This window comes from Temnothorax nylanderi, unplaced genomic scaffold, assembly GCF_030848795.1.
Source record: "Temnothorax nylanderi isolate EJ_2023f unplaced genomic scaffold, tnyl_v1.0 TNYL_tig0091_pilon, whole genome shotgun sequence".
Classification (NCBI taxonomy): Eukaryota; Metazoa; Arthropoda; class Insecta; order Hymenoptera; family Formicidae; genus Temnothorax; species Temnothorax nylanderi.
In genome coordinates this window covers 421637-449611 of record NW_027249153.1, presented here as the reverse complement: position 1 = coordinate 449611, position 27975 = coordinate 421637, and the positions used below count along the sequence as shown (strand labels likewise).

General features: G+C 42.0%; 2 protein-coding genes across 3 annotated transcripts in view; one reads left to right on the top strand and one right to left on the bottom strand.

Annotated features, from left to right (window-relative positions):
• LOC139775002 (uncharacterized) overlaps positions 1–22890 on the bottom strand; it is a 42572-nt gene extending 19682 nt beyond the window's left edge. The window contains exons 1-16 of the mRNA XM_071710628.1: positions 22749–22890; positions 22118–22244; positions 21875–22004; positions 21605–21781; positions 21158–21359; positions 20951–21084; positions 9840–10079; positions 8169–8435; positions 6453–6784; positions 5753–6290; positions 5131–5537; positions 4898–5027; positions 4277–4738; positions 4018–4188; positions 2991–3125; positions 2116–2221 (exon numbers count right to left, since the gene is read on the bottom strand). Coding sequence (XP_071566729.1) covers positions 2116–2221; positions 2991–3125; positions 4018–4188; positions 4277–4738; positions 4898–5027; positions 5131–5537; positions 5753–6290; positions 6453–6784; positions 8169–8435; positions 9840–10079; positions 20951–21084; positions 21158–21359; positions 21605–21781; positions 21875–22004; positions 22118–22244; positions 22749–22767 — 3577 coding nt within the window. The 5' untranslated portion in view covers positions 22768–22890. The remainder of the gene's footprint in view (positions 1–2115; positions 2222–2990; positions 3126–4017; positions 4189–4276; positions 4739–4897; positions 5028–5130; positions 5538–5752; positions 6291–6452; positions 6785–8168; positions 8436–9839; positions 10080–20950; positions 21085–21157; positions 21360–21604; positions 21782–21874; positions 22005–22117; positions 22245–22748) is intronic.
• An 868-nt stretch (positions 22891–23758) lies between these two features.
• On the top strand, positions 23759–27811 carry Cog1 (conserved oligomeric Golgi complex subunit 1). Of its 2 annotated transcripts, XM_071710629.1 has the most exons (9): positions 23759–23896; positions 24067–24234; positions 24335–24617; positions 24689–24890; positions 24968–25384; positions 25453–26359; positions 26439–26718; positions 26792–27001; positions 27512–27811. In XM_071710629.1, exons 1-9 carry the CDS (start codon positions 23760–23762, stop codon positions 27623–27625), a joined length of 2718 nt encoding a protein of 905 aa, XP_071566730.1. In that variant the 5' UTR covers position 23759; the 3' UTR covers positions 27626–27811. The 2 variants fall into 2 exon arrangements, with proteins under 2 accessions (XP_071566730.1, XP_071566731.1); XM_071710630.1 differs by lacking the exons at positions 23759–23896; positions 24067–24234 and having other exon boundaries at positions 24405–24621.
• The last annotated feature ends 164 nt before the right edge of the window (positions 27812–27975 follow it).

The window sequence follows — 27975 nt, the reverse complement described above, 5'->3', positions numbered from 1 at the left end:
TAAGTAAATGGAGTTAAAATAATACTGTTTTGCGTTAAAATAATAAATTTCGATACATATGATAGCTAAAAATAACAAAGTGTTATTTAGCTCAAGGTACTAGTTTAAATTGCATTCTTTAACATTCAACAGCGTAACGACCGTGTTCGAAAAAGAATAAAAAAGAACTTTGAGTATGACAATTGTTTGACGTTTCTCGAGACTGATACGATATAGAGCTAATTGCACTAACTGCGCAATGACAGCAATAGCGAAACGATGACGACAAAGGTAATAATACGTACGCGAACTGTTCGGGGCGATCTTTTCCCTTTGTGCGAGCATCGGGCTGACAGATTCGAAACGACGGATGGGCACGTGGGCCGTCCGGGAGGCGGGTGTCCCTTCCGACAAATCGCAATTGACGGACAGCCGAAACGCGACGCGGATGCGACGGACGAACGTCCGGTGATGTTCGGACGCATCGAAACACTGCGAGGCACGGCACGGCGCTTGTCCGCGGGCGGGAGCACCGTGCCCACGTGATACGCCTCGATGTAGCGGCGATACGATTGCACGAGCGAACGTGCGAGTCGCGATTCGCGCACGCCGATGCGCGACCGCGGATAGCGCAGCATCGCCACTACCACCAGTTCCTGTGGCCCTGGGGACCAACGGGAGCGTCGTTAGGTTTCATATAAGGCGCGAGACGGGTCTCGGACCCCGAGATACGTTCGCGTTACAAACGCAGCGTGCGTATCCACCTACGCGTCCACCACGGCACCCAAGTGCACGCGCGATCGGCGACCTAACGATCTCGTTAGATTTATGATCGGAGTAAACTTGTTAATCCGATCTGACGCTTATACGGCACGCTTAATACGCTAAAGCGGGTCGTAAAACAGTTGGAAGTTTTCAATCGGCTTTCAGTTAGGCTCTTGACACCGATGCCTCGGATAAACAATACTGCGGAACGATTTATAATCGCATCGTGTGATCGTTAGGAGTATAGACGTTTTCATTTTCTGCTTTCTCCTATGCTCGGATGCGCCTGTTCAAACTTTAGTGGCTGGAAAGCAAATTGTGTCGTGTATAACGTCGATTTAGATGCTACGAAAGCGGCGCACGATTGCTTCACATTCATTATTCTAATTACAATGTACATTTTGCATCTCTTAGTTTCACGAATAATGTTGCAAGCACGCGTGTACAAAGAGAAATTAATATTAGTACACATAGTTTTTATTATATGTATCTGATCGCCACATATAATATTCTTTCGCGCATAATTCTTCGCTTTCTATCTTACTTTTGACACTACTTTCTCTGTTTCTACCTTCACCCTACTAAATCAAGTACAAAGATTTGTAAAGAGCATTTATCGAGTAACGGTAACACAAAAAACTGTGCAGGCAAAAGGTTAAAATAAAGAGAAAGTATTAGATGCACTGTAATAAACATGTTAATAAGCGGAGTAACATAAAGATTTTTATTTAACATAAATAATAAAATACATATATACAAAATAGATAAATAATATTAGTTGGATTATAAAATTGGATTTAAACTTTCCTAAGTTCTTGCTATTCTTGCTATATATATATATATATATATATATATATATATATATATATATATATAACATTTATACTGATGAGTCATCAGTATAAATGTTAAACCGGTCGAACTAGGACAGTGGTTTCGCAATGACAAAGTAGATTACATCTAATTTTGACACAGACGAATTGAAACTTTCATTAGCGCGCTTACTGACGGTAGAAAAAGACTTGTATGCGATCAAATTTTTGTGCGATAGAAACGGATATTCACATCTTTGTTATCTATTTACCCGTTCAACAAAATAAATGCGATTGTATTGATAATATAAGATAACGGCAGATACGATTAAATAATATGAGCACATTTTCTTTAGATATACAAAGACTTTTCATTATATATGTATTAACATGCACTACTAACACTATGTATTAACATGCAATAATATGAAAATAGTGTTTCTGGAAGATATCGTTCTCACCGCGCACCGTCAAGAAATAAGCAGGACAAACCCGATCAGACACAAAGTAGTAGTTATAAAGAAGAATGACATGAAATTGATTAACTGCTTGTACTCACCGCGAATTTGTTTCAAATATTTTTCATTTCGCAAGTATCCGTTTTGCGATTCCAGCACGGTCTGCAAACATCCTAAGTTTTCTTTACATGCAGATTCCACTTCGGCCTATTAGGGATAAAAAGGATAAATTCCATTAACTAATGTGTCTGTTCTGTCATGACACAGATCAAATATAAAACAGTGCATCTAATTAATCATTTTATTACACTATTCTATTATCTTAGTTAATAAAAAGTAAACGAATATCTCCTATGATTAAACGGTTGATAACAATCTTCCCACAATATCGCGTGATTATAAAATTTGCTATGCAAAACTTTCATAGTACGAAAAAAAAGAAAACTATTAAAGAAATAAAGAATCATGCACATAATTAAAGAATAGTTTTGAAGTTTTTAAGAATGTAGTCATCACAATCCAGAAGAATTTTTTTTAAGGGGAAAGAGTAACACACAACGCTGCAAACCTTAATATATAAATTAATCAAATGGTACACATAAATCTTATTTGTGTTACACGAACACAAGATTTTTTTTATGTCCTTAAGAATAATTGAAATTATATATTAAAATGTAAATAAAATATAATTTGTAATCACTTATTAAAACAGTTATGTTTTATATGTTATTGCTATAGGAGAGGAGACAATATTGTAATCAATGCAAACTTAAATAAAATTAAACAACTTATATTTCATGCGTTTATACAGTATATATGCATACGACGTGCAAACTTAATAAAATCACTTACGAGATAAAGCGAAATAACGGATAAAGCGTATAAGGGATGAAGTAAAAACCGTACTCCAGAAGCATCTACAAAATGTTACGGAAACAGGGCACTGTATTGCAAGGATTAGTAAGAAAATACGTACAAGTTCTGTAGGAACTGCGCCAGTGGATCTTACGAAAGTATTTTCAGCAAGTATAAGCTGCGCTTGTGAATTTTCCGCAATTTTCCGTAAATCTTCCTCGTCATTATCGCTATCTTCCGTACTGTAATCGATTTCCTAGAATATAATCACAATGCATGAACGTTTGATTATATAATGCATGACGCCTCCTTGGAATTCATGCAGAACGTTACACAGATACAATACACATACAGATGCATCGTCCATGAACGCATTAGAGTCATACTAAGCATTAGATCATTTATGTTAGACATTTTTTATTTCTCTTTCTTTTTTTCTATAGTATTATCAAAGATAAATTCTTAATTATTTACAGATAATACGGTTTTATTATTGCCATTGTATTGTTGTCTCAAGATTTGATTTATCAATATAATATTGCAATCGTTAATAGACTTTAACAGAGAAAGACTATAGTTCAATTATATTCACCATACTTATTCTATAGTAAGGGCAATTAACATTTTAATTATTATAACTTATATTAATGAAACATTATCACAAAATCTACATGCAATTAGTATATAATATTGCATAACCATATTACGAAAAATAAAACACTTATATAATTGCTTGAAAAGTTTATTTGTTGTAACTATAATTTAAAACGATAATGCTTTATTTGAGTGTATCTGTATCGATGTAACGATTGGACATGTATTGATCAATGTTAAAATGGCACAATATTCAATATGAATACATAAAAATTATTTAAATGGTTAATTCACAATTACACATATTAAATCTGTACTCTCTTTTCCCTTTGCATAAAGGTTTTTTTTTAATGCAACGATGTAACGATTGGACATGTATTGACCAATGTTAAAACGGCACAATATTCAATATGGATACATAAAAATTATTAATATGGTTAATTCACAATTACACATATTAAATCTATACTCTCTTTTCCCTTTGAATAAAGGTTTTTTTTTTATAGAAAAAATATGGATACTTGATCGAGACAGTATAATAACAAGGGACCTACATGGTACGTGCGAGTCTTAGGCAATGGCGAACAAGCAGGAATTGCGCTTATACTGGATGCGCATTCCGACTGGCTATCAAGAAAGTTTCGATAGTCATCTCCAAAATCCAACAATCGTCGAGCCGTTTCTACATCCAATGGCTCGCTGTAAGGTTCGCTCATATATTTTTCCTGCGAATCAACGAAGATTGATCAATGTAGATAAAGAGACAATACTTTTATAAGTTGTTATTGTTAATGCTATGCAATTTTATATTACCACATAATTATCCCAGGCCTGTTCGGATAATGAATTGTTACCGAGACTGTTCATTTCTACGTCACTGTCTATATTCAACTGCTGATTGCCTAGCTCTTTGCTATTCAGCGTGGTGTTCAATATATCATTATTGTAAGCGAAGTGTCCTTGAGCACAATCACGATCCTCGCCTTCCGTCTCCAACGTGGAAGCAATCGACTTGCAGCAAAGTAACCTAAGGGGTGTAGAATTATTGACAAGCGTCTTTTCTACGTGTAATTGTTGATGGACGGTACAGCCTGAGAAAGACCCAGATTTAACGAGAGTCGTGGAACGACTATGGCAGTTTTCTTTCGAAACTATATGCGTTGTGCGATTTAAGTTCATTTTGCGAGACGAGCGTTGCTGATTCGAGCTGCCATCGCTTCCCGCTGAATGATGATTGGCGTGCGCACTTTCCGAACTAGATTCACTCTTACGGCCCTAAATAAATGCAAATCAATAATTTTTATCATCCCCGACTTAAGTTTGATCTACAAAACAACTCAAGATACAAAGTAAGAAATACATTTAACAAAAACTAAACGAAAAAACTAATTCGGCAAATATATTAACATTTTTTATAATCAAAACCTTCCTTACCAAAGTCTTCTTACGCAATCTATTTTTCTTTCTGCGGAATGATATATTTCTAGCTACGCGATCGTCAGAACATATAAGAGTCTCTTCTAATAAAGTAGATGCGGAATTATTAAACGACTTCCGTGATCCTCTGCAATATAACGATATTCGATAACAAACTCTATTTAACACGGAAAAGTAACAATGGATTAAAAAAAACACAGGTAAAAATGATTAAAAACCAATGTACTTACGCAGCATCGAAAGATACGGATTTTGTAGGTGGGGTCGCGACCAACTGATGAAGCGCAGTCTCGGATATGGAGAATGGTAAAATGGGATTGTTTATCTGAGTTAAGGTAGGATTATCTCCGATTTGCGAGATACAAGAAACGCTCCACGGCCTAGATCCTTTCGCTTTTTGTCTCGATCGCATTACGACCTTCGGCGTACTCTCGTCAGGAGGTAGCTCGTTGACGGGAGTTTTCTGGACGCAATCGAGTATCTCTTGTGAAGGGGATTGCGATATACACGCGAGAGCACCTTCGAATCGGCGGTAGGTCGCGACGCTACTCTGCAAATCATCTGACGATATCGATTGTCTTTCTCCATCGGACTCCTCCGTCGTGTATTCACCGCTGGCGTCACAGCTATCTAATGGCTGTAATATACGCGCCGTTATACGTAATTGTGTCACGTGTTATGTCTTCTTGCAAAATCCGTAATAATCTTTACACCACAAATAGTATATAATTTTAGATGCGTAAAATTTTTATGTCAACTATGATAGTAATATTTGATTCAATCCAAGAAAAAAAGATTCGATTTAACTTTGTTCGTTTCCTATTTTTCTAGAAATCTATTGATCTAATTTACCTGCGATCTGCCCTCGTAACTTCTCGACGCGTTCAACTTCAACCATTCTCTCACGCGCGCATACTTAGCTCGATGATTGTTCGTTATGTTTTTCTCCTCGAATTCTAACTGCGGAAAAGTGCGCGAGGCCTTATGTCTTTCTTCGCCGATCAAGTTTTCAACTTCTTTGATCAACCTTTCGATACTTGATTTATCATTCTTCTTTTCATCGTCGCTATCTTTTTGCTGAGCTTCGCGGTCGTCACGTTCCGTTTCTTTTTCGTTACCTAGACTCTTTTTTTGCGCAAAATGCATTTTTTCTGAGATATCGACCCGCGGACGCTCGTCAAAATCCAGACGAACCACAACGTTCGTTCTTCGCTGCTCCGAAACGACAAACGAGCTGTTTCGATGAGCAGGAGTGTAAGTCCACTCCTCCTCGGAGGAATCCTCCACTGTGTTGGACGATTCCTGGACTAGTTGACTACAATCTGCCTCGGAGTCGGTGTCCAGATGCTTAAAGTAGAAGGTAGCGCAGTTCTTCGATTTTCTGTCGGACCTAAACATCAGGAAACAATCTCGTGTCGGTTGTTACTTCGGCGGAAGCCAAGGGTAACCGGAAAGTGAAGGGATAAGGGATAATCAGTTCCCGAGCAATCACCATTTTACCGTTACGAGATAGCGAGGTAGGGAAAAAAAAAGAAGAACACGTGCAACTCACATGTTGAACGAAGCAGCCTCATCCGTTGCCCCGCGTTTCACAAGTTCGCTCGTCCGCAGACCGTTATTCGATTTTTCTGTACTTTCGATTTGCACGGTGCTTGCCGCGTCGATTTCGTCGCACGTCCCCTGCATCGCCGCCGTCGACGTCGTTATCGGCACGGTGTCCGGTGTGGGCGGCATGTCGTGTTGCTCGCTGTCGCTCGCTCCGCTTTCCTCGACGTCACCCTCTTCCCCGCGGACCCGCGCGATACACGTAATGGAACTGGTGGCCTCTCGTTTTGCCGGTTCGTCGGACCTTGCGTCCATCACACCCAGCTGACACAATTCATCCTGCATGCCGTAGAAAGCGTGTGTATCAATTATATTGATATTGATAGCGAACATTGCGCGTGCATTATCAGTAAATTCTTGCTTGAGAAGACGATCAATTATCGGACAAGGTTTCTAGAAGATTAATTTCATTTCTATTTTCAAATTTCTATATCGTTTTATTCAGAAGCGAAATGATTAGTGAAATGATTCGCCGATGAAGGAGAGTGCATCACTGTATTGATCAAATACAAGTTTTTTAACGCTACATGATATATCGGTGTATTAAAGTGAAAGAATAACTTGAGCGCATGGGATATCTATGATTTCACTAGACGCTACTTTGTTGGCCTCTCGCAAGACCATTCCGTCCGACACGGATGTCACGGTTTTTGCTATAAATTCGACCGCTACTTTTTGTCAAGATCATCACGTGGCGTACAGACTTCTCACTGTACATGCGTGCCCGATTCGTTTTACAGAAGCCGTTCTTCTTCGCAGCCTTCGAGACTTAGTCCACTTAACACATTCGGATACGCGGCTCTTCTCTTAGCCTACGCGACGTAAAGTGGTGGTAACAACGCTCCTCTTATCTTTCGTTAAGGCTGAAAGATGATTTTAGTTTAACTCCCGCAGTTGCGCGAGATTCGAAAGAGGAAGCACAATTCGCGCAGACGTACTTTGCTCGCGACGCGCTCATCGAGGTCTATTAAGCGTTAATGAAAATTCCCGTCTATCGTAGTAATGTACAACGACAATAAATTAATTACAGCGAGATCCGCCCATTATCGTTCGCATCGAAAAAATTCCTACGGTACTAGTCTCAGAGAGTAGAGCTAATAATTTCTATGCATGAATCGCGCAGCGCTCGAAAACCGGGTCAATGACTTGTAATAGTCGTGTTTCGCGACAGCAGAATGGAGAACAATAGCGGCTGTCAATTCGTGGAACAACTACGTTAGAACACTTCCCGTCTTTTGCAATTATTTTGCAAAAATTGCTGAAGATAGAAGAACGCGAGATAAAAACGGAAGATCGATATGGATTTTATGCGCGCCATTTTATAAGGAGCATCGCAAAAGAGACTTATCCATTTGATCTAAATTTATATCTCAACTTTTTTTTTTAGTACCGATATCGTTGCGTGACGGAGTCACTCTTATCTTCCTCAGATTATTCTACATCCCGCTGGAAGACAAATATAACTTCTGTCAGTCGCGTGATTCATTCCCGGCACGATTCCTATAATATTTCCATAACGACACGGCTCTTCGCTGCTCGCTATGCGGTCACGACACAGAGTTACGGGGACGGGTAACGGGGAGCGTTTCAATTCGTGAATAATTGGATCTCAATCGAAATCGCGTAATCGAGCCTCACGGGCGCTCGATGAATTCAAGCGTACCTCGAAATACGATCCTTCGCCGACGGATTGATTCTCGGAAAAGGCGTCGCTGTCCGACTGCTCGGTCCTCTCATTGGAGACTGGATGATCGCGGTGCTCGGATCTCGGGCGTCCGGCAACGCGCTTCGCGCGTTCGGTGCGCGCCGAGCGAGCGGACTGTCCCGGCGATTCCGCTCCGGAGCCGCGCGATCGTCCGCGGCTGAGACGAGGCTGTTTCGTGACTGGTTCCTCGTCGCTGTCGTTACTGCAGCCGTTAGGCACGGCGTTCTGAAACATGAAATCAATAACCCTTTTACTCGATAATCGCCAACGTTTCACCGATCGGAACAAATTTGTCGTATTGTTCGCGATATCTCTGCACCTCTCTCGTTGTCGTGTTCCGAAATGTTGAACGCTTCTGCGTACGGAGACTTATCTTGTTTTAATAAAGTTTTATCGCTTACTATCAGCACGACTGTGTCATACGACGCGGTTGGAATTAATGAGAAGAGAGAGAGAGACAGAGAGAGAGAGAGAGAGAGAGAGAGAGAGAGAGAGAATGAGATATGGTTGGCCGAACGCTTGACGCATTACTGAGTTACTCTGTCCAAAGACCGGATCTTGTACCTTCGACGGGATACCTGAGGCAGGTCCCATAAAAGAAAATCTCTCGACGGGATTTTAACAAGTTTAAACAGGTAAAGGGCAAGGTAGGGATAGCGATTGGAACGGCAGGTAAGCTTGTCGAATACAAGAAATCGTATGCGCGTTTGCCGCCTGTGTAGAATATCAAAATTAATATTCTAATATTAGAATTAATACACAATCGATTATGTTACTCGATCGATATTATATACGTTATAAGACTTATTTAACAATATACAAATATTGCTTTTTACATTGAATAAATTTTCTAGGTCAATTTATCCCACGTCTATCTCATAAACTCTCACAAATTCGTTTATCAAACTAATTCAATCTCAAATTGAATTTTCATCTTATCAATGGTCTTTCTACTCTGTTTGTTGATGCGTAAGTCATTAAGTTTAATGGAAGGAAAGTTATTTCGTTTCATTAAAGAGGAGTGTCCGCGGTGAGATTTGAAATATCGCTTTGCTTAGACTGGCTTAGAGTTTTCTTTCTGCGACGAGCAACAAAATAATGGCCGTGACTACTCAATATACTATTCTTAATGGCCGTCAATTGTGAAACATCTCCGTCAATTGCGCGCACTAGCAGATTATTGCTCGGCTCCACCCTTTATTTCCTGACATCGCCCATTCGCTCATCCTCGTCGATCGATATTGTCGGACGCGTTATCCCACAAGTTTCAGTTTAATTACTACGATCAGCGGTATAATGGGAGGCGCGAGATACCGATGAAGTTTAATACGAAGCGGTGGAATGAGCACGGCGTTCCATATTTTAATTATAATTTATCTATATGCTATTTGTATTTCAATCACCTTTACACGTTTTTTTTTGCTTTGGGCGATTACACTCTGCAACTCTGACTTATAAAAAAAATCACGGAGTGAGAGAAAAAAAAGTCTCATAATTATCTCTGAGAAAATTTAATGCCTCCGTTCATAAGTATGCCGTTTAATCGCGTCGACTCTTTACATTACATCTCAAGTAAGATATAGAGGTACTCTTTCATGAAAGGTAAGAGACGAATAATAGAACCGTTACCTTATTTCTTATATGAGATACGCGGTTTTCAATGTGACACTGCCACTCCAGGACGCGTAGACACAGAAGCTGCCAATGTAGCTCCAATGACGTTACTATTCCCAAAGGCGAGGATTGCTGTTTCTTCTTTCGCTGCTGTCCCTGCTCCTGTTGTTGCTGCTGTTGCGCGAAAACTTTGTCTCCCAATTTGGCAACCGATCTGACGATACGCCTGTGCGCCTCTATATCTCGTTGGAGTACCTGCGTACAAAAATTACCTTTCGACTAAGAGAGAAAAATCAACAGGAAAATCGATATATTTGCAGATTTTAATTGATCTCTATAGATCACAACGTCTAGATCTCACGTCTAGATTCTACATCCGCAGGTAGCTATTAGAAAACGCGAAGCGTCTAACTAGTAGTTACGATCAACGACACCGATGATGATTAATAATGCGAGGCGAGGACCAGGCGGATAGATACGCCGATCGGTGTCCGAGGAAAGTAAGCGCGCGGCTTAGGAAGCGTGTACCGTGCAAAAACATGAACCGACACCGCGCGCACGCCAACCAGGACGTAAAGGTTAAATGCGCGCGTACACACACACACACACACACACACAAAAGAAATGCTTAAAATTCTTTATTACTTCCGCGAAGTGAGTCAAGCCGCCGAGCCGCTGGTCGATAAGTCCAGGCTTATTTTCTCTCTCTCTATCTATACTTCAATAAGTAAACGTGCGCGCGGTGTCCTAGCTCCAGATCGCCTAGCGCTTCGAAATCTCCTCGGGAGACAAAGGTGTTGGAATATCACCTCCGTCCACCGTGGCCCGTATTAGCCCACTTTCTCTGATAGATTGCATATGATTATGTGTGATTGTTCTACTTATCTCGCGGTACGACGCCGCGCCGCGCCGGTCGTTCCGCGAGCAAGTCTGTATCGCAGTTTGCTTTCACGCGGCGCGCACTTCTCGTACGACCGACGCTGCTTCTTTTTTATCTCTCCTTTTTCTCTTTCTTCCTTTTACGTCGCCTCATCTCGTTGTCAATTTCTCATTCGAACAAAAGAAGCGGCACAACGACGACGGCGAGGAACCAGGTCTCGTTATATGAAAGCGCGGAATATCTCCCCGACAGGATGCGAACTGCGTGCACGCATAAATCAAGCTGCTCAGCTTGGACGACTCTATTCGCGGAACCTTCCTATTTTGCTATTAGAATCAGTCGCCGTGGGAATAGAATCACGGATTACGGGAATTTTTGTTTATACATATTTACTCTCAACACCGCGAATGCGCCCTACGACACGAAGGTGCGCAGAGTCAGTGTAAATGCGCACCGACAATCATTATGAATCTTACGCTTTTAATTGTTCATACGAAACATTGAATGTTTATTATGTTTTTATCATTAGATAACTTCACAGTAGTTTTTGCATCAGCGCATTAGCGTAAGCGACCGAATTCGCAATATATTTTTATGTCAAATAATTAATTCAATATAAATTGATGTTATTTTCGATCTTGGGCATTTGATTTTTCACGTAAAACGTTTGACGCTTCGTATAAAAATTTAATTATTATATAATATTATAATATTTCTGATTTTAGTGTCATCATTATTATAAAACATTTAATGTGTGATTCGTGCCAGTTACAGTTGCTGCACCGTCAGTTTTGAATTTAGATACGACACGCAGGTTCCCGAGTATGACAAAACTTATCAATAGAAAGAGTTAGTATATATCGTAAGAAGGGGGATATCGGCATATCTTGTTGATACCGAACGTTCCGTCTCATATTATATGAAAATGCAAGAAATATCTTGACGGAGATCGGCACAACTTTCCGTCGACATTCCGCCTCGAGCGGGCGGAATGTATATATGACTGCATGCGTGGAATGTGATAAGGAACAAGTGGGGTGGCTCGTGACAAAATGTGTGCTAAGGAGGCCGTAAAGGAATGAAATCTATCGCATGCGTTACGCCGCGATCTTAGCAGCGGGCGCGCTTTAGCTTTCATGGGAAAGTTTAGCGACAGATATTAAAGAATCGTAAAGAGCGAGTTGCGCCATGCATACGTGCGTGCGTGTGTGTATGTGTGTGTATACGTATGCTGAAAAGAGAAACACGACCAGCCTTATCCAAGGTAGGGTGTAATTTATAGTTGAATCCATAGCGAGACGCAGCTGCATGATGTCAAGCTGCCGCGTGGAACGCGAGACGGGGAGACGCTGCATCGGTGGCGGTCCACGAATGCCGATTGCTGGTTGTTATTGACATTCAGCGATACCGCGGTAGTTTCACGCCATGGAATGAAATATGTGACGTGCTACCAGTCACAGATTATTCTGTTTATCTATTATATTTGCATATATAACGGACAGATATATTCGCAGATCTACGCTATATCCATTTTTTCTTTTTTTATAGCAAAGGTTTATACCATCCGGGGAAAAGAAAAGCTCTCAAGCGGCTCAAGAAAGACGGAAAGGATTTCGCGCATTGCGATCGAGATCGAGAAAATTGCGGAAATAAATCGGGAATAAAATTTATAGAATGAGAAATGGAGAACGTAAAAAATTGGAAAGTTATAATAAACAAAATTGTGTAACGAGAAAATTATTTCCCGCACGATTATTTATGAATGAAATATATGCGTGAAGAGAATATTCTTTTCCCGAGATGGAAATTAAAAGCGGCTGGTCTTTCCAGCTCCTCGACTGGTTTCTATCCTATACTTGTCGTCGGCTCATCTCAAGTTGAAGGTCCCGACGTTGACGTTGGGGCAACAACCTTGGTACGTTGCGGCTTAGAAAATCCATCGCGTTGAAAAAATCAATGTGAAGGTCAACCTGATCACTTTTCCTTTCGCCAACAGCTTCGCTCACGACGAAACGTCGCTATTTTTACGGCATCTATATCTTCGTGACAATGACATCGTGGAAAGCATTACGCGACGCGTAACAGGAAGCAGGTTGTGCGGGCGAACGTAACGCATGACGATATAATGTCATGCAAGATGCGGGCTCTCAAAGACACACGATGTGCCTAGCTGTCTCTCCCAGACAGTCCGTAATCCTGTCGCGCGGCAGTGATAATGTGTCCTTATGTCGGTCGACGATGACGAGTGAAACGGCCGGCCGGCCGCGGCGTGTCGAATCACGCGAGAACCCGCGGCGATAGTAAAAGTAGATAAGAGCGATTCTATGCATTGAATAATTCAACGAACCTGATGTTATCACACGTTACGAAATTAACAATCATTATTGCAAGAGACATAATTGAAATTTCTACGTGACGAAATGGAAAATGTGTGAGATTCCGCCGAGGCGGAGGCCTGACAAATTAGATTTCTACGTGATAAAACGGAGAATAAAATCTCGACGGCGCGCGCGGCGATCAGACAAGTCATAATGTAGTGTTGCGCTTTACGTTTTAATCGAAAGCGCCAGTGTCTCGAATACCCGGAGTATATACGAGTCTTGGATGAATTAAATTAATAGTGGCGTGGCGCGGATATGTTCTATTATCTAATACACGCGATATAACGCGATATATCGCGGCGCGCTTGTCAAAATATTGTCGGCTTATAACGTTAGAACTTTTACGTTGCATAAGTACAACGTTTCGGTTTTCAGAGCATGACTTGTCCGTACACCGTTCGCGTTCTGAGCGTATCGGTTTCGATCGATGGAAAACATACCGTGGAGATCACGCGGTATCGTGACTAGCGAAAAATCGGGACGATATCACCACCAGAATGGAGATTAATCTGAGACGAACGAGCGCCGATAACTCTCTGGGCGCGGCTGTACCTTCGAGCGATTCGAAGACCGACGCTGGCTGCTGGATCGTTCAAATTGTTTCGAAGAATAGATCAGCCCATGATAGGTTCTCTACAGGGTGTTCCGGCTAAATGGGGACATTTGAATACTCGCATTATTCGATCACGTAAATCGTGAAAATTACACTTCTATAAAAACGTGCAGTTTTCATAAAAGTTTAAGAGTAAAATTTTTTAAAAGAAAATTTCGTACTTTAGTATATTCCGTGGTAGCGAAAACAATGATAATTTATTTTGTTCTGGGAACAGTTCTTCCAAGTTCTCTTTAGAAGCAAGATAATCTGCGCAATTATATGTGGCCAAGAAACTTTCCATCTTAAAAAAAAATGTGTATTCTAATTCCCATTTATTATTTCAGAATTTCTATATTAGTTATATACGGAAGGTAAAGAGTCTTTCGTCGAGAACGCCCCATATATTTCCGGCCAAGTCGCAGAAGAGCGCTGTTATTACCGTGCCGCTTCTTTCAATCCAGGTTGAAAGGCTCTATCGAGAAATCTCTTTCGGCATACAATCTAATCATGATTTATCGACACGCTCTGTACGATGAGTAAGACTGTCTACTGCCACCGCTTGGAGAAAGTTAATTTGTCATTACTGTCATTATGTTTTGCCATGTAAAATTTTTTCTTCACCATTTTTATGCAATTTTCTTTTTTGTTAACGTCCCCAGATAAATTCTCGCGCTGCACCAGGAAACGATTATTTTTCAAACGTTGCCTTATACGGTGCATCTCCAGCGACGAACGGAGCGAGCGCGCCAATATTCATTAAAGCAGTTAATGTCCTGTTAAGAAAAGGACTCCTCCAATCTTCATCGATTCACGAGGCAGGATCAAGTTTCTACTTTGTGTGGGAAAGAGAAAGTGTACACTCCGGTACTAATTTCTTCACCTCCGTGTAGTCTTGCGTTTATTCCTGAAAAACGATGTCACGGTACGTCGCGGTCTGTTATTTGAGGTCGCACTGGTAAATGTGGAAGGTTAAATCGCAGGCAAAACGTGGTAATCGTCTGGTCTGAGGCTCAGACCACCGGCACTTTGTGCGTTCACTAAGCGATTTTTACTTCCGTAACCAGCGGGACGTGCCGACGCTATCTAAGAATTCAAGATATACCAAGGTAACTGTGTACAGCCGCTGCGGCGGTACACGGTAATAGTTTCGCGAGTCTAGCGGTAAGCCTCCCACACGGTATATTTTGCAACAGGCACGTAGAAAAATTACGGTGAATTCACATTCGTATCATTCGCGCATTAGTATATTATTTTATCTCGGCAAAATCTTACGGTTTCTCGTTCCCTTTTATGTAATTTCCTTCTATTACATATTTTTTACTATATCTAGAAATTGTAACTACTCCACTTCTTCTTTCTTCCTTCTTTCTTCTATCCTCGACGCTTCTTCTTAACGCTTCTTATATAGCTATACTTTTCTCTCCTTTAGTTTTATTTCTACACGTTCTTCCTGCATTTTGTATATTTTTATTTCGCTATACATTTTCCTTTACGCGCGTTCTATTACTCTTTCGTTTTTAGAAAACTGCTTCCAGAATGTAATAAACTACAACTCTTACCACACTACTCCGATATACCTGAAACCTGAAACGAATCAATTTATTACGAATATTACGATGTCGTAAATTTAATTTTAATGTATAAAAATAATGCATAATCTAAACGTGTTTTTGAAACTAACATATTTCTTGCAAGTCTTGAGAGCCTCTGTAACTTGAAGGATACGCTACAAGTTCTATCCAACTCGGAAATGGTGGTCACATCAGTGTTCCTAGTTAACGGGTGACGCCAGGCGAGTGAGTCAGCGCACCCATACACGCAAAGGCAAATGACTCTATAATATGACGAGTACAATGAAAAAAAAGACGCATCAACTTTCCGGCAACGTGGTAATATTAACCTTTCGATTATAGCCGCTACGATGGTGCGCGTTCAAAAGATAATTCGTCCGGCGGGGCTTCTATTTAAATGATCCAATTCAAGCCGGGCTGTTCGTGCGGCGCACAAAATTCGCAGTCGCGGCTTCTATTCATCGTGATTCGTGATGTTCTTTTCAGTACTTTATAAAACATCCTGTAATACGTCATTTGCAATTCTCTTCAGCATAAGAACAATCATCGCTCTAAGGCTTCCTTTTTTTTATGCGGCCATCGAGCTATAATATGTCAAATGCGCTGCAAGGCTTCCCGTGACTTTCGAATATCGGAGACTTGATATCATTCATATCGCGATCCTTGGAGTAAAATTTCCATTTAAAATTCCTTCTCAATTTCCTCCAAGTTGTTAACGTTAAACAGCTTGATTAAATCTCGAAACACTTCCATTCGTATGTGGAACGGAATGCAAATTACGCGGGAGGGAAAGGAGTACCACTGCCAATAATTTACACCCGTATAGGCAGTGCCGCGATAAAGCAATCTCGTTCGGAGCGACAATCAAACAGATTGGTGCATACGCACGTACCGATTTCGCGTCGCAACGCGTTATGCACCGCGCGTAATCGTAAATCTCGCATTCGCGGAGCGCCGTAAAACAAAAATATTAGCTGGGGTAAAAATTTTCTATTCCCTTTCACTTGCAGTATACACCGCGCGCGATGGTGACGCAAGCACGACAGCACCGCGAGTTTCCATCGCGGAGTATCCTCGCGATCATGCATCGCGTGCGCGCGATGCATACTTGACGAGTGATTATAGTCTTCGTATATAAAAGAAGATGCAGCCGCGTACCAGAAATCATCCGAACGTTTCACCTTTGGGCGATACTTAGTAATTTAGTCTCGTTTTAAATTCAAACGTAATTTGAAGAGAGAGAGAGAGAGAGAGAGAGAGAGAGAGAGAGAGAGAGAGACACCGAGCCTTTTTAACGCAATATATTCAAATTGCAGGTGTATTGGTGTAAACGCGAATAAGATCACGTCCGGGACCTTCCACTCGCGCAGCTGCTAACCGAGTTATCCAGGCCGTCCTCACCTCATTTCTCGTCGCGTTCTTATTGGGCGTCCCGCTGTATTCCACGGTAGAGCAGCTTCGGTTTTGTCAATGGTCGGATTTGCGGTTTCGCGAGCATCTCGTAAATTTTCGAGAACGGAGTTCTAACGGCGTACCGCGAAAGAGTTATACCCGCCTACGAGGTGACCAAATTACGTATCGCTGATAAAGCTCGTAAAGCGTATCGTTATCGAACACGTAGCCGTTTGAACTTTGAAATCAAATTGGTATTGTTTCTATCTACGAATCTGTTGCAATCTTATCGTGAATGTTAACAATTTTTATCACGCGTTGTTATCGTACGAAGACAACAGGCAGAGTTTACAAATTCGCATAAAACGAACAATACGAAACATCGTCAAAAGTATCATCGAACATAATCATGTGACGTACAAATACTATTGATTACTCCATCGATAAATTTAAGATCAATTCCGATAAATTTAACCCGCGATGATATTTCATCCGCAATGCCTGATGCGCGGAAGGTCGATTTGTAAAATCGAATTAAATGTAAACATCAGGCAGCAAAAGGTATTGCAGTTTCACTTGTGCACACTGCGTTTTGCATAATCACACGGATGTCGTATCAATCGCGAATCTAATCTGCAAACTTAACGTTACGCACGATACGCGGGATAGAAAACGAGAATAATTTCCACCGCGTGATGGCTTGAACTTGCCTCGCCACCAACTCGATCTATTTAAAATCTGTTACAGCGCCGCTCGCGAAAAATCTATCTTACGTTTCTAACGCGAGAGATAGTTTTTCTCTCTCGAAACGAGGGCAATCGTTCTAATGTCGCGGGAGTATGGAGTTGCGTGTGGTGTGACGAAAGGCCGTGCGCGCTTCCAAAAATACTCTCAAACTCTCAACTGGTTCAAAAGCCAAACGGCTACTGTCCGGCATCACGGCTTCATTTTCTCCGAGTTCGGGCATCCGTCTGAATGGTTGCGTCGGCGAATCGTCCCAGATATTAATTAGCCATTACAGCCGGATGGACATTAACGTCAAGCCGACTGATGGTTCCCCCCCGACTTTCTCTTTTAAGCGATATGCAACTGGCAAATAACTGGCAAACGAGTTACTTGACGATATTGTGACGTAAGGGTATCGTGGGCACACGGATAGAAAGTCGAAAGGACGGGAGGGCACAATTACCTTCCCTTTCCTCCGTGACAGATAATTAAATTTAAATTTAATGCAACGATTAGAGGCGATCCGGGAATCCGCGCGATTACCGGATACTCCGCGCGACCGGCTCCATAAAATTCCACAAAGATCTACTTTCTCTTTATACGGACAATTCCGCGTGAACTCGCTTGACCTCGAACGACCGACTTCAACGTCCACGAATGTCGTTCAACGGAGCATCCACGCACCGCGTGGGTACTGGGTATGGAGTGTCGATGACCAAACGCGGCGGGAAAATAATATGTGGACCGGAGCTCGAGCGTAATAAGATCGGAGCACGAACGAGAGGATCGATGTGTGCTCGAGGTATGCAATTAAATATATGATAAGTATACCGCCGATCGGAACGTGCACGGACTTTCCGGTTTCCATGATCTTAATCTTGACGATAACAACTATTATTATTATTTTATGTGCTACGCTTTATCGAATACTATTGACATAATATCGAAAATAAAACACCGAGTAACGCGAGTATAACGTAACTTTTTGTACGACAATTTTCCTTTCGTTTTTTACACCATGAAAGGAAAATCCGATAAGTAATACGACGGTTTCTCGTTCGAGAGCCAAGCACGGTCATAGATGCATTGCTCAGATTGGGCCAATAGCGTTTGTAATTGCTTCATTGTTTCATTGTGGTTTTTTTTGTCGGTGTAACAATAACGGGACAAATATCACGATGAATCTCAGTCATGCCGCGCCGCGCCGCGCCGGGGAATTAAAAGCGCGGATGCTCGGAACTAGCTCAAGGTGTTATCTCGAATAAAAAACTCTGAATAGAAGCGGATCGACGGAGGAAATTGGGCTTCGGTTAGCAACAACGCGCGTAAAATATATTGAGATGGATGCAACGAGTTCGCCAGACAGGAAAATACAGCGTATCTCCCTCTCTGGATCGGAGCACTCGGAGCACCGACTTTCACGTTCTAAATTCCATTATCTTTACCGCGCACTTTTTACGTTCACGTGCCTTGAAACAATGCTGTTTAATCAGCGGTTAGATCAACGGGGCGGCGAGGCAATCCGTTCGATCGATACTTGAATACGAGCTCCGTGGAAGCTTCCTCGTTAGATAAGAGAAAACGATAAGTTTTCCATTCGGTTGAGCTTACCAAAATGCATATCCACTATCCCGAGGAGGAAGAGCGCACCGGCGCACCGTTGTATGGTCAGCGCGAAAGCGAGACGACGTGTCGAGACAGCACGCGTATCCACAAGAAGAGGAACCACACGAGAGAAGAAACGAGGAGCGACCGTGGAGCATCCCCACGCTGTAGCACTACGAGCACTCGCGAACGAAGCGCATCTTTCTTTCTTTCTTTCTTTCTTTCTTTTTCTTCACAGCCGGCACAGACCGACGACGAGACGACGAGACGGGTCGAGGGGCGTCGTTTCTTTCAAACGCCTCGGACCCCCGGTTCCGCGCTTTCTCGCGGCGATTTCGTCGCACTCGTGCTCGTCACGACGCATGAATGACTCCTTCGCCACGCCGCGCCGCGCCGCGCGGGGTCACGCCAGGGTTCGTTCGCGGTAATCGGCGGCGACGGCGGCGGAGAAACCACGTCGAATGGACCGCGCGAAGAAGTTCGAGCTCCGAGCGTTGCCGTGGTATGTCTCGGTTAGACGGGACGGACGGACGGACGGATGGAAAAACGAGTAGGAGGCGAAGGAAGAAGGGGAGAGAGAGAGCCCGAGCGGCGGTGGCCGGTTAGACCCGACACCCGTAGGAAGAAGAGACTCCGGTCTGGCTGACCCACGGATACCCACGGCGATTATGACCGTGGATTCCTCCCCGAGATGAACTCCCGCTGCTTTTCGAGAAGGGTAAACGGAGGGGATGCTCTGGCGGTATAAGATGCCGGTGATACGTGAGGTCGTGAGCCGGAAAGCCAGCCGAGCCACGCGTTGCACACAGAGACCCTACGTGAGGGATACCGCGATCACACAGGTCGAAACACAAAAGACGCGCACCATTTGCGTTTAAATATAGCGGACGCTCTAGAAAAAAGAGGGATGAGAACTAGACGGAAACGGAAAGGGAAGGCGAAGAAGTGAAGAAGCAGAAAGAGACGCGAAAAGAACGGGGAGAGATGATCGTGGAGAGGAAGGAAGAAAGAAAGAAGAGAGGACGAGGAGGAAGGGAACCTTGGATCAACGTGCTCGTTGTAACGTGCCCGTCCACCGGCGGCGACCGTGGAACGGCGAACTCTGTCGGCTCGTGCAGCCGGCAGGCAGCTGCTTAGTCTCCTCGGTCTCTCCAGCGCGCAACGAAGCGCATCGTTTGCGTCCGAACGCGAGCCTTCGGCAAAGATCGGAGCCCGGAACAAAACAACAAACGTGGGGACTGTGGGGTACGCGGTACGCGCCGAGTGTTCGCTCCCCACTCCAGCTGAGTTAGCTGAGTACGCCATCACATCCGTTCCTCTTGTTAGCCTTAGCTTAGCTGTTGGCCTGTTGCGTTGGCCGGTCTCTTAGCCAGCGAAAATTCAGCCCGGTGCGCCACGCACGTGCTCCGACCAACGCGGCATTATTCTTAGCACGTATTCCGCCGAATCGTGCCGCTTCCTAGCATTCGCCGCTTCGCCGTTAACAATTAAATCGGTTAATAAACGGGTTGCCTCAGCTAGTAAAGCTAAATCATCAGCATATTTATATGCTCCGTTCCGCTTCGTGCATTTTACGCTATCCAATTTACTTAGGGGAAAAAAAACAGGAAGACAAGAACAACCGCATGCACAAAAGTTACCCGAGGGGAACTTTAAAGACGTTCACCTGTCTTTATAGTGACTTACAATAAAATTTTTAAACATTTATTTGTTTATTATCTAATTCTAATATATAGAAAAACGATCATGTTGGAACATATGCTATATTTCTATACAAAAGCATTTTTTTCTACAAGCGGACTGACCTTTCCTATAGTAAAATGAAACAAAGAAAAATAAAAGGGAGACCCAAAGGGACATCTGTCCGTAAAATGTGAACCACATGGTGAAATTTGACGACGAATAAGAAAGACAGAATGAGACACTAATAATTACGTTACTACCTGAATACAATAATAATAGAAAGCGATACTTACCATGAGCTCCAGCGCTTTTTCCTCCAGTTCTGACAGAGTCCAGTTGACGCAGAAATTCGAAGGTTTCAAAAGTGGAAGACGCGACTCCATTTCTCGTAACCATTTTCTTAGACATTTCACTTCACGTTCAAAGTCTGGAACAAATCGATCACGTGTACATTGGTAAACATGCGAAAGACATGTAATTTTTTAAGGGGCAACAATTACCCGCTGATATATCTTGTTGACTAGATACTGGTCGGTCTATGGGCGCCATAATTTGCTCAACTAGTTCCCATTTTGCGTTTAAGTGATCTACACGCCACGCCACTTCGTCTTTTAAAGCAGGGGCGCGAGAAATTAATTTTTCCGCTTGCTCATTGAACAATTTGCGTCTGTACGCCTTGCGTCGCAGCTCCTCCATGTGAGCCTAACGATTTATTCAATTTTTTTAATAGTTTCAACGCGAGATTTATTTAATCTTATATTTTGAATATCTATATGTTTACGCGAGCGTTACTTCTGCAGTAACTTACGATAATTCCCTCCATGTAAAGGGGGTTCTGTAGTAATTTATGACGATTAACTCCGCGTAAAGAAGGGAATTATTGTAAGTTACTACAGAAGTAACGTTCGCGTAAACGTAGTATATGTCAGATTCACTGAGATACATACTGCACGCAGGCTTTTGTCTAGAAGATTTTCTTCTTTAGAATAGACCACTTCTTGAAGAAATCTTAACCACGAGTAAAGCTCTGAAAATTGATTACTGACTTCCTTTAAATTCCACGATTGCGTCGACACGTCCGTTTCGTCCCATGTTAGTTCAGTAGTCAGTTCACCATTCGCTTCCTAAAAATATTGAAAATAATTCAACGTTTATCTTCTCACGCTAAATCTCTATGCATAAGTTTGACAAACTTGTAAGCTAAATCTCAAACTTACCTTGCAAGTTTCGATTAAATTAGTATCCATAATATAATCATAATTAGGTCTTATAGCCGCCCAAAAGTCATCTTTGCAGTCTTCGTAGTTTATCCACATTCTTTCCACGTTTGTTTGCTTCGTATCTTTCCTAGAAACACACATACGAGTTGGTTTAATCACCAGCAGCATCCACGTGCGCACACGGCTAAATAAGAAATCTAGCATGACTAATCCTAGTGACTAATATTAATAGAATCAAACCTTTTCTTGGTAAGACTGTTGTACAGTCTTTCCGTCGTTGTCCTGACATGTCTCTGCCTTTCCAAGCTTTGACTATTTGGCTGAAGTGACGGTAGTGAGGCACTCATCCTTTTTCTCTTGTGGTAATCTGCATTCAAAATATACCGAACGTAACAATATTATCATTTTCCGACTCGGAACAAAATTATATAAAAATTTCAATCTATCCGACAGGCCGGTTTACCATATTGGGACATCACACCCAGGAGTCGCACATATAGGCACGTTTTGTACCCTGAAATAATTTATTTCGAAACACCGTCGCAATTCCTTTTAAGGTATGTGTACGTACGTATCACTCAAGGAGGAAGGAGATATTTCGCATATTAGACCCCAAGGCAATTCGTTTGACAAATATAACCCTACCTCGAAACTTTCGTTCTCGTCCAACGCCGATTCTTCGCGCCGAGCGCGAAAATAGCAACGCGGCGCGAGTCCTTGCAGCGAACGCGCTAATTCCAGAAAAAGAAAAAAAGGGGCGAGAAGAAAGTCGCGGAGCGGCTCAACTTTGCCATTTGTCCGTCGGAGTCGGAGATAAGGCCCGCGCGCCAAGGCGCGACGCAGAATCAAGAATCAAGGAAGGCATGCTCACCCGTGTTGTCGACAGTCATCGGGGCCCCCGATTAGGTTGTTTTCGGCCCGGTAGCGCGCATCACCGCTACCGTCTCGCCGACGACGAAACCGCGATGCCGAGATGGGGAGACCGGAGAGCTGCTCTCGACGCTCGACGTCGGTGGCTCGGGCTCGGTGGTGGGGTGTCCGCGGCCCGCGCACACATCCGTAGACCCGAGGGGACACACCTGCTGTCGCCACGCCACGCGGGGGGGGAATGTCACCGGGCGACGAAAAATCTCATCGCTCGCTCGGCGCTCGCTCGCTCGCGGAGCGGAGCGGATCCCCGACCGGAAGGAAGGCGGGCAGCGGCAGCCGGGTGGTGGCGATCGTAGATCGTCCGCGCGACGGCGCTACGCCGACGACATAACCTTCCTCGGGACGTCCGGACTATCTGCGACACGCGACGCGACGCGAGTCACGCGAGACGAATCCGCCGGAGTTTCCCACGGCGACAAAGAGCCGCCGCATACCAGTAGCGCACCCCCCCGTCGCTCGGATCGCAGGATCGCAGGATCGCAGCGTTCCTCCTCGTCCGCGGCGGCGATTTCGACGTTTCGGGGATTATGTCGGCGCACCTTGGGGGTTGGTGATCCTCGTCGCCGGGCCGCACCGCCCGCCGTACGCGCGAGAACTACGGAATTTGCACCGTCCTCGACGGGCGCCTGCCTCGTCGAATTGGTTAGCTGTACTCGACGTCAGGGACGAGCCTTCCCCCTGATAAGCATTTTCGGAGCACGTAACTCCCAGAGGGAGAGCCGCAGGTGCAGGGCGAGTACAGGTGCGGCGCCGACTAACGGACGTCCGCCGGATGACGTTTCCACGGGGCGTTTATCGATACACGATAAAACAGCCGATGGCGGTCTAACCTGCGATCTAACCTGTGGGCTACGTGGGACTCGTGGGAGACGTGGCCGGACGTGGGCAGTGGGCAGACGTGGGATTTCTTGTTAATCATCGAGATAGAGAGAGTGCACGAAACGTCAGAAATATGACGACTACGAATTACCTCGACTTGGACATAAACAAGTTGTTCGAGCAGCACACCGTTAAGGAGATCGAGGAGATTCAGAAAAAGATTCAACTGGAAAGCGACAGGAAGAAAATAGAATTGCGAACGTTGGTTGGGTAAGGCTCCCTCACGTAGCTCAATTTAGCTTACAATTAACCTTTTTTAACTATTAAAACGCACATTTTTTAATTAAAGTTTATCGAAGTTTGTCTTATCACTTTAAAATTTACAAAAAGGTGCATAGAGTTACATCAAATCTGTCAGTTTTCATATTAATGATTTTTAGGGAAAGATATCGAGACTTGATATTGGCTGCTGACACAATTGGGAAGATGAAGATCACGTCTGAGAAAGTCACCGCAAGAATCGCTAATATAGAGGATAGATTTAGAGAATTGCAAAAGAAGTATCTTATTGGTTTTAAAACCGAGCCGATCGAAGATAAGCTGGACAAGTATTCTTCTTTAAATATTACTCGCACATATTATCTGAGTGCATACGGGGAAATGAAAAATTTATGTTAGCGATGGAATTCAAACTGTAATTTTTTGTAGAAGGGGACACGTTTTTGACTCCGTTATCATCCAAATCAAAATCCTAATGGACATTCCGCAATACATTTGGACGAGCATTGAGAATCAGAATTTATTATTTGCCACCCAGTTATACATAATAGCGCAACATATAAATTACAGTCTAATGTTCGAAGTCGGCAGCACCGAGCTTTTGCATAGATATCCAATTGTTTCGAAGCAGTGGGATGTTATTATGCAGTTTAGGAGCATCATATCTAACGAATGCAACAAAATATTGCAGTCGTTGGACGTTTCGACCACAGTTGGTATACAAATTGTTGCTTATTTCATGATATTTAATTGTTAGGTACTAATGATATATTTACCTTGTAGAATGCCGCAAACTGCTTGGCATCTCTCGTGTTTCTGAATGAATCGTCGTTTGCAAATCTTTTAGAAAGATTAATATCCTCGAGAAGTCATGCCATTGAATCTGTCGTTAAAGGAGAAAGTCACGACAGTGTCAAAAATAAGCTGAAGTTATGTATGAAAATACTTATACAAACTGTGCACTTAATATATTCATGCTTTATAAGTAAGTATTTTATTTGTTTTACGATCTTAATGCAGCAAACAGAAAATTTCGTTCTCAACTATTTTACATGATTACAGATGCGGATAATGCGCCTGGAGGTTTAGTCCTGCAGTTTATAACAGACATAAAAGATCAAGAAGCGTATTCTTTGCTATCGCAGTTGGATTTAGATCAAGATTTACTCGAAAAGTTCCTGCCATCCGTTACCAAACATCATAAACCATTTGTTCAGGATGTACCGAAAAACTTTCCTTTATCGGCTCTTCAAGATAGCGTTAAATCTTGGTTGGATTGGGTGAACGATTTTTCTAATCACGAGGTCACCAAATTATTAGATTTAATAGTTTCTATTAAAGGCCTGTACAATGTTCGGGAAGAAGCTATCAGCGTGAACCTGCCTGAAAATTGGAATTCCATATGGGAAGAGCTTTCATTACCGAGAATAAGTTTCTGGATGGAATTCTTCCAGCCTATTATAACTAAACGAGCAAAATGTAATTATATCTATATAAAAAGGTAAAGATACTATTTATTTTAATAATTAACGATGATTTGTTAATAGGTATTATAACGAATAAATGGACTGATACGCTGGCCGATTTGAAATCCAATATAGCAGAATTGCTCGATAAAGTAGTGCATGATAAATTTGAATTTCCGGAACACGATTTACGATGGTTTGTATGGAAAGATTCCCCCACTGACATTCCGCAGAAACTTACAAAGAACGGTGGATTGGATAACAAGAGGTCCTTGCTAATGAAAGCTAAAGGATTTTCCCCAAACGTGATGAAATTGTGCGAAAAATTCGACGAAAGTCTATATGCGCTACTGTCCGATCTCGAGCACTATTTATACGAGACTGAACGAGTGATAACGATAAAAGATAATTTACTTTCGGCGAACATATCTTTAATTGCAAGTTCATTCTCCGATCGTAATGAAGTCCAAGAACATTTGCAAGTAATCAGCACCGGAAAGATCGAAGACCTTGTACAATTTATGAAGAACACATGCGTCAATGACAAACCCAAACACGGTCGAAGTGATATAAACGCTATAGTTTTAGCAAGATTTCTCTTTGCATTAACTACTTTGTGTCCGAATTTAAACAAGTGTTTTACATCGTCGAAAATATCTGGACTCGCCATCACGAATGTCAAGTGGCAAGCTGTTTGTGACAATCTAAAGGAAGAAAGTACTTGCATGTGGTCCATTTGGGCTAATATATATAAAGTTAAAATATCTGAGCATATGAAGAAATATATATTGAGAGAGCCAATCGATGGATTGCGCGTCCATTGGATCGTATCGGAATGGGAGAAAGTTACCATCGAGGAAGAATCCGGAGAGGGAAAGCGAATAAAGTCTGAAATTTTAATACCGTATCAGCCATCGATCCCCTTGCAAAAATTCTTGACCGCCATCTGCAAAGATTTAAATAAGATTATACCTCATACGCTTCCAAAGTAAGTAAATGATGCAACACCGTCCAACACAGATTGAGACACTTCATTTTTCATGATATATTCCGTTTCTCAATTTTAGGAGGGTACTGCAGCAAATTATCGAAAGCATCATTACGGAATTATTTAATTATTATCTTAATGCGTCTAAAAACATGGACCTCAGACAAAAGCAAGCGTTTCAAGTACTATACGATATAAGATATTGTACGTTGCTCATGGTGCCCCATGAAAACAAAGTTCTTAATGAATTATCAATCAAAACGTGCGATGCAGTGTTTGCGAAAATAGATCCATTCGACTACGATGTCTTCAATCCGTTCATCCACACCAACGTTAAAAAATCCGTTCAAAGATCTTTGGTTAGTATATTATTAATAAAGCTAGAGGTTTTATGTGATAACAATGAGAGATTTAAAATATCTAATTTTTTAGTTGATATTTGGAAACTTGGTCAGTCATTTAGAACAATTGCATTCGACGTTGGGTGCACGCAATGAACATACCAGCAATGACAATGGAAAAATCGAACCGCCTGCAGTACTCGCAGTTTGTACAGGAGCACCATGGTTCCCGCCATTAACTGTAACCGCTCCAACAAGGAATTTGCCAATTTTGTCGGTGCCAATACCTGATAAAACGCAGGTACGTATCGAATACTCTTATATTTCGGTTATATAATTAAGAGCAAAATTGTCAAATTAAAATACATTTATTATTGTCCGAATAAACATATACCTATTCCTAGATTTTACTCTTTGTGTGATTGAGACAAAAATATCACGAATGTATAGATTTGGTAAGCCGGTAAAGTGATTTGCATGGCGTGATTTTGCATTAACGCAACTAATCAATTTCGAATTAATGCAATTATATAATTTTATTTATCCTTTTATGTTACCCATTATTTTTTTATTTCAAAGGATGAAAAAGTAACATAGAAATTATGTTACATTGATTTGTTAGGAAAAAATATAATAGTATTGTAATTAAATGCAATTTAAATAACAGCTACTATACAGCTAGAATCTCAACGTGATTTAATAAATGTTTCTATAAATGTCTATTTTTACGAGATCACGGATGGTACTAACAGTTTTGCAAATATGTATATAAATGATTATCTTTTATATTAAAATATGCATTTATTTGCAGCGTAAAAAAATAACGAAGGAGCAGGCAAAAAATGACTCGACCAGTGCAATAAAATCCGGGGCGGCTGCGTTTTTCGGTGCGATGGGATCAGATTGGTTCGGCAGCAGCAATTAACCGTTTTTGTATTAGGAAGATTGTAAATATTGTCATATATGATACATTGTAAATAATACGTTAGTCCTTTAGAAGGCATAAGTATGTCTTTCTACCATGCATCTATTATCTATTTTATACCAATGAAAATTAATCTATACATATGTATTATAAAGTTTAATAGAATACTTGATTTTTCAAACGAAATACGATTGATTTATAAATCAAAAGGTGGCAACGTTTCTTTTTCTCACAGTTCAATCTTTCTTACAAGTCTGTGTCATTAATTATATGTTTCTACAAGATAACTGGATTGAGAATCGAATCCTTGGATCGCTAGCTTACAATTTAAATCATCCAAGTCATTATTA

What these genes read in the sequence shown, in the direction of transcription:
- Cog1 (XM_071710629.1), top strand. Translation starts at nt 23,760, where the DNA reads ATGACGACTACGAATTACCTCGACTTGGACATAAACAAGTTGTTCGAG. An exon ending in CGTTGGACGTTTCGACCACA is followed by an intron (nt 24,618 to 24,688) that starts GTTGGTATACAA and finishes TTTACCTTGTAG; the next exon opens with AATGCCGCAAACTGCTTGGC. An exon ending in AATATATTCATGCTTTATAA is followed by an intron (nt 24,891 to 24,967) that starts GTAAGTATTTTA and finishes ACATGATTACAG; the next exon opens with ATGCGGATAATGCGCCTGGA.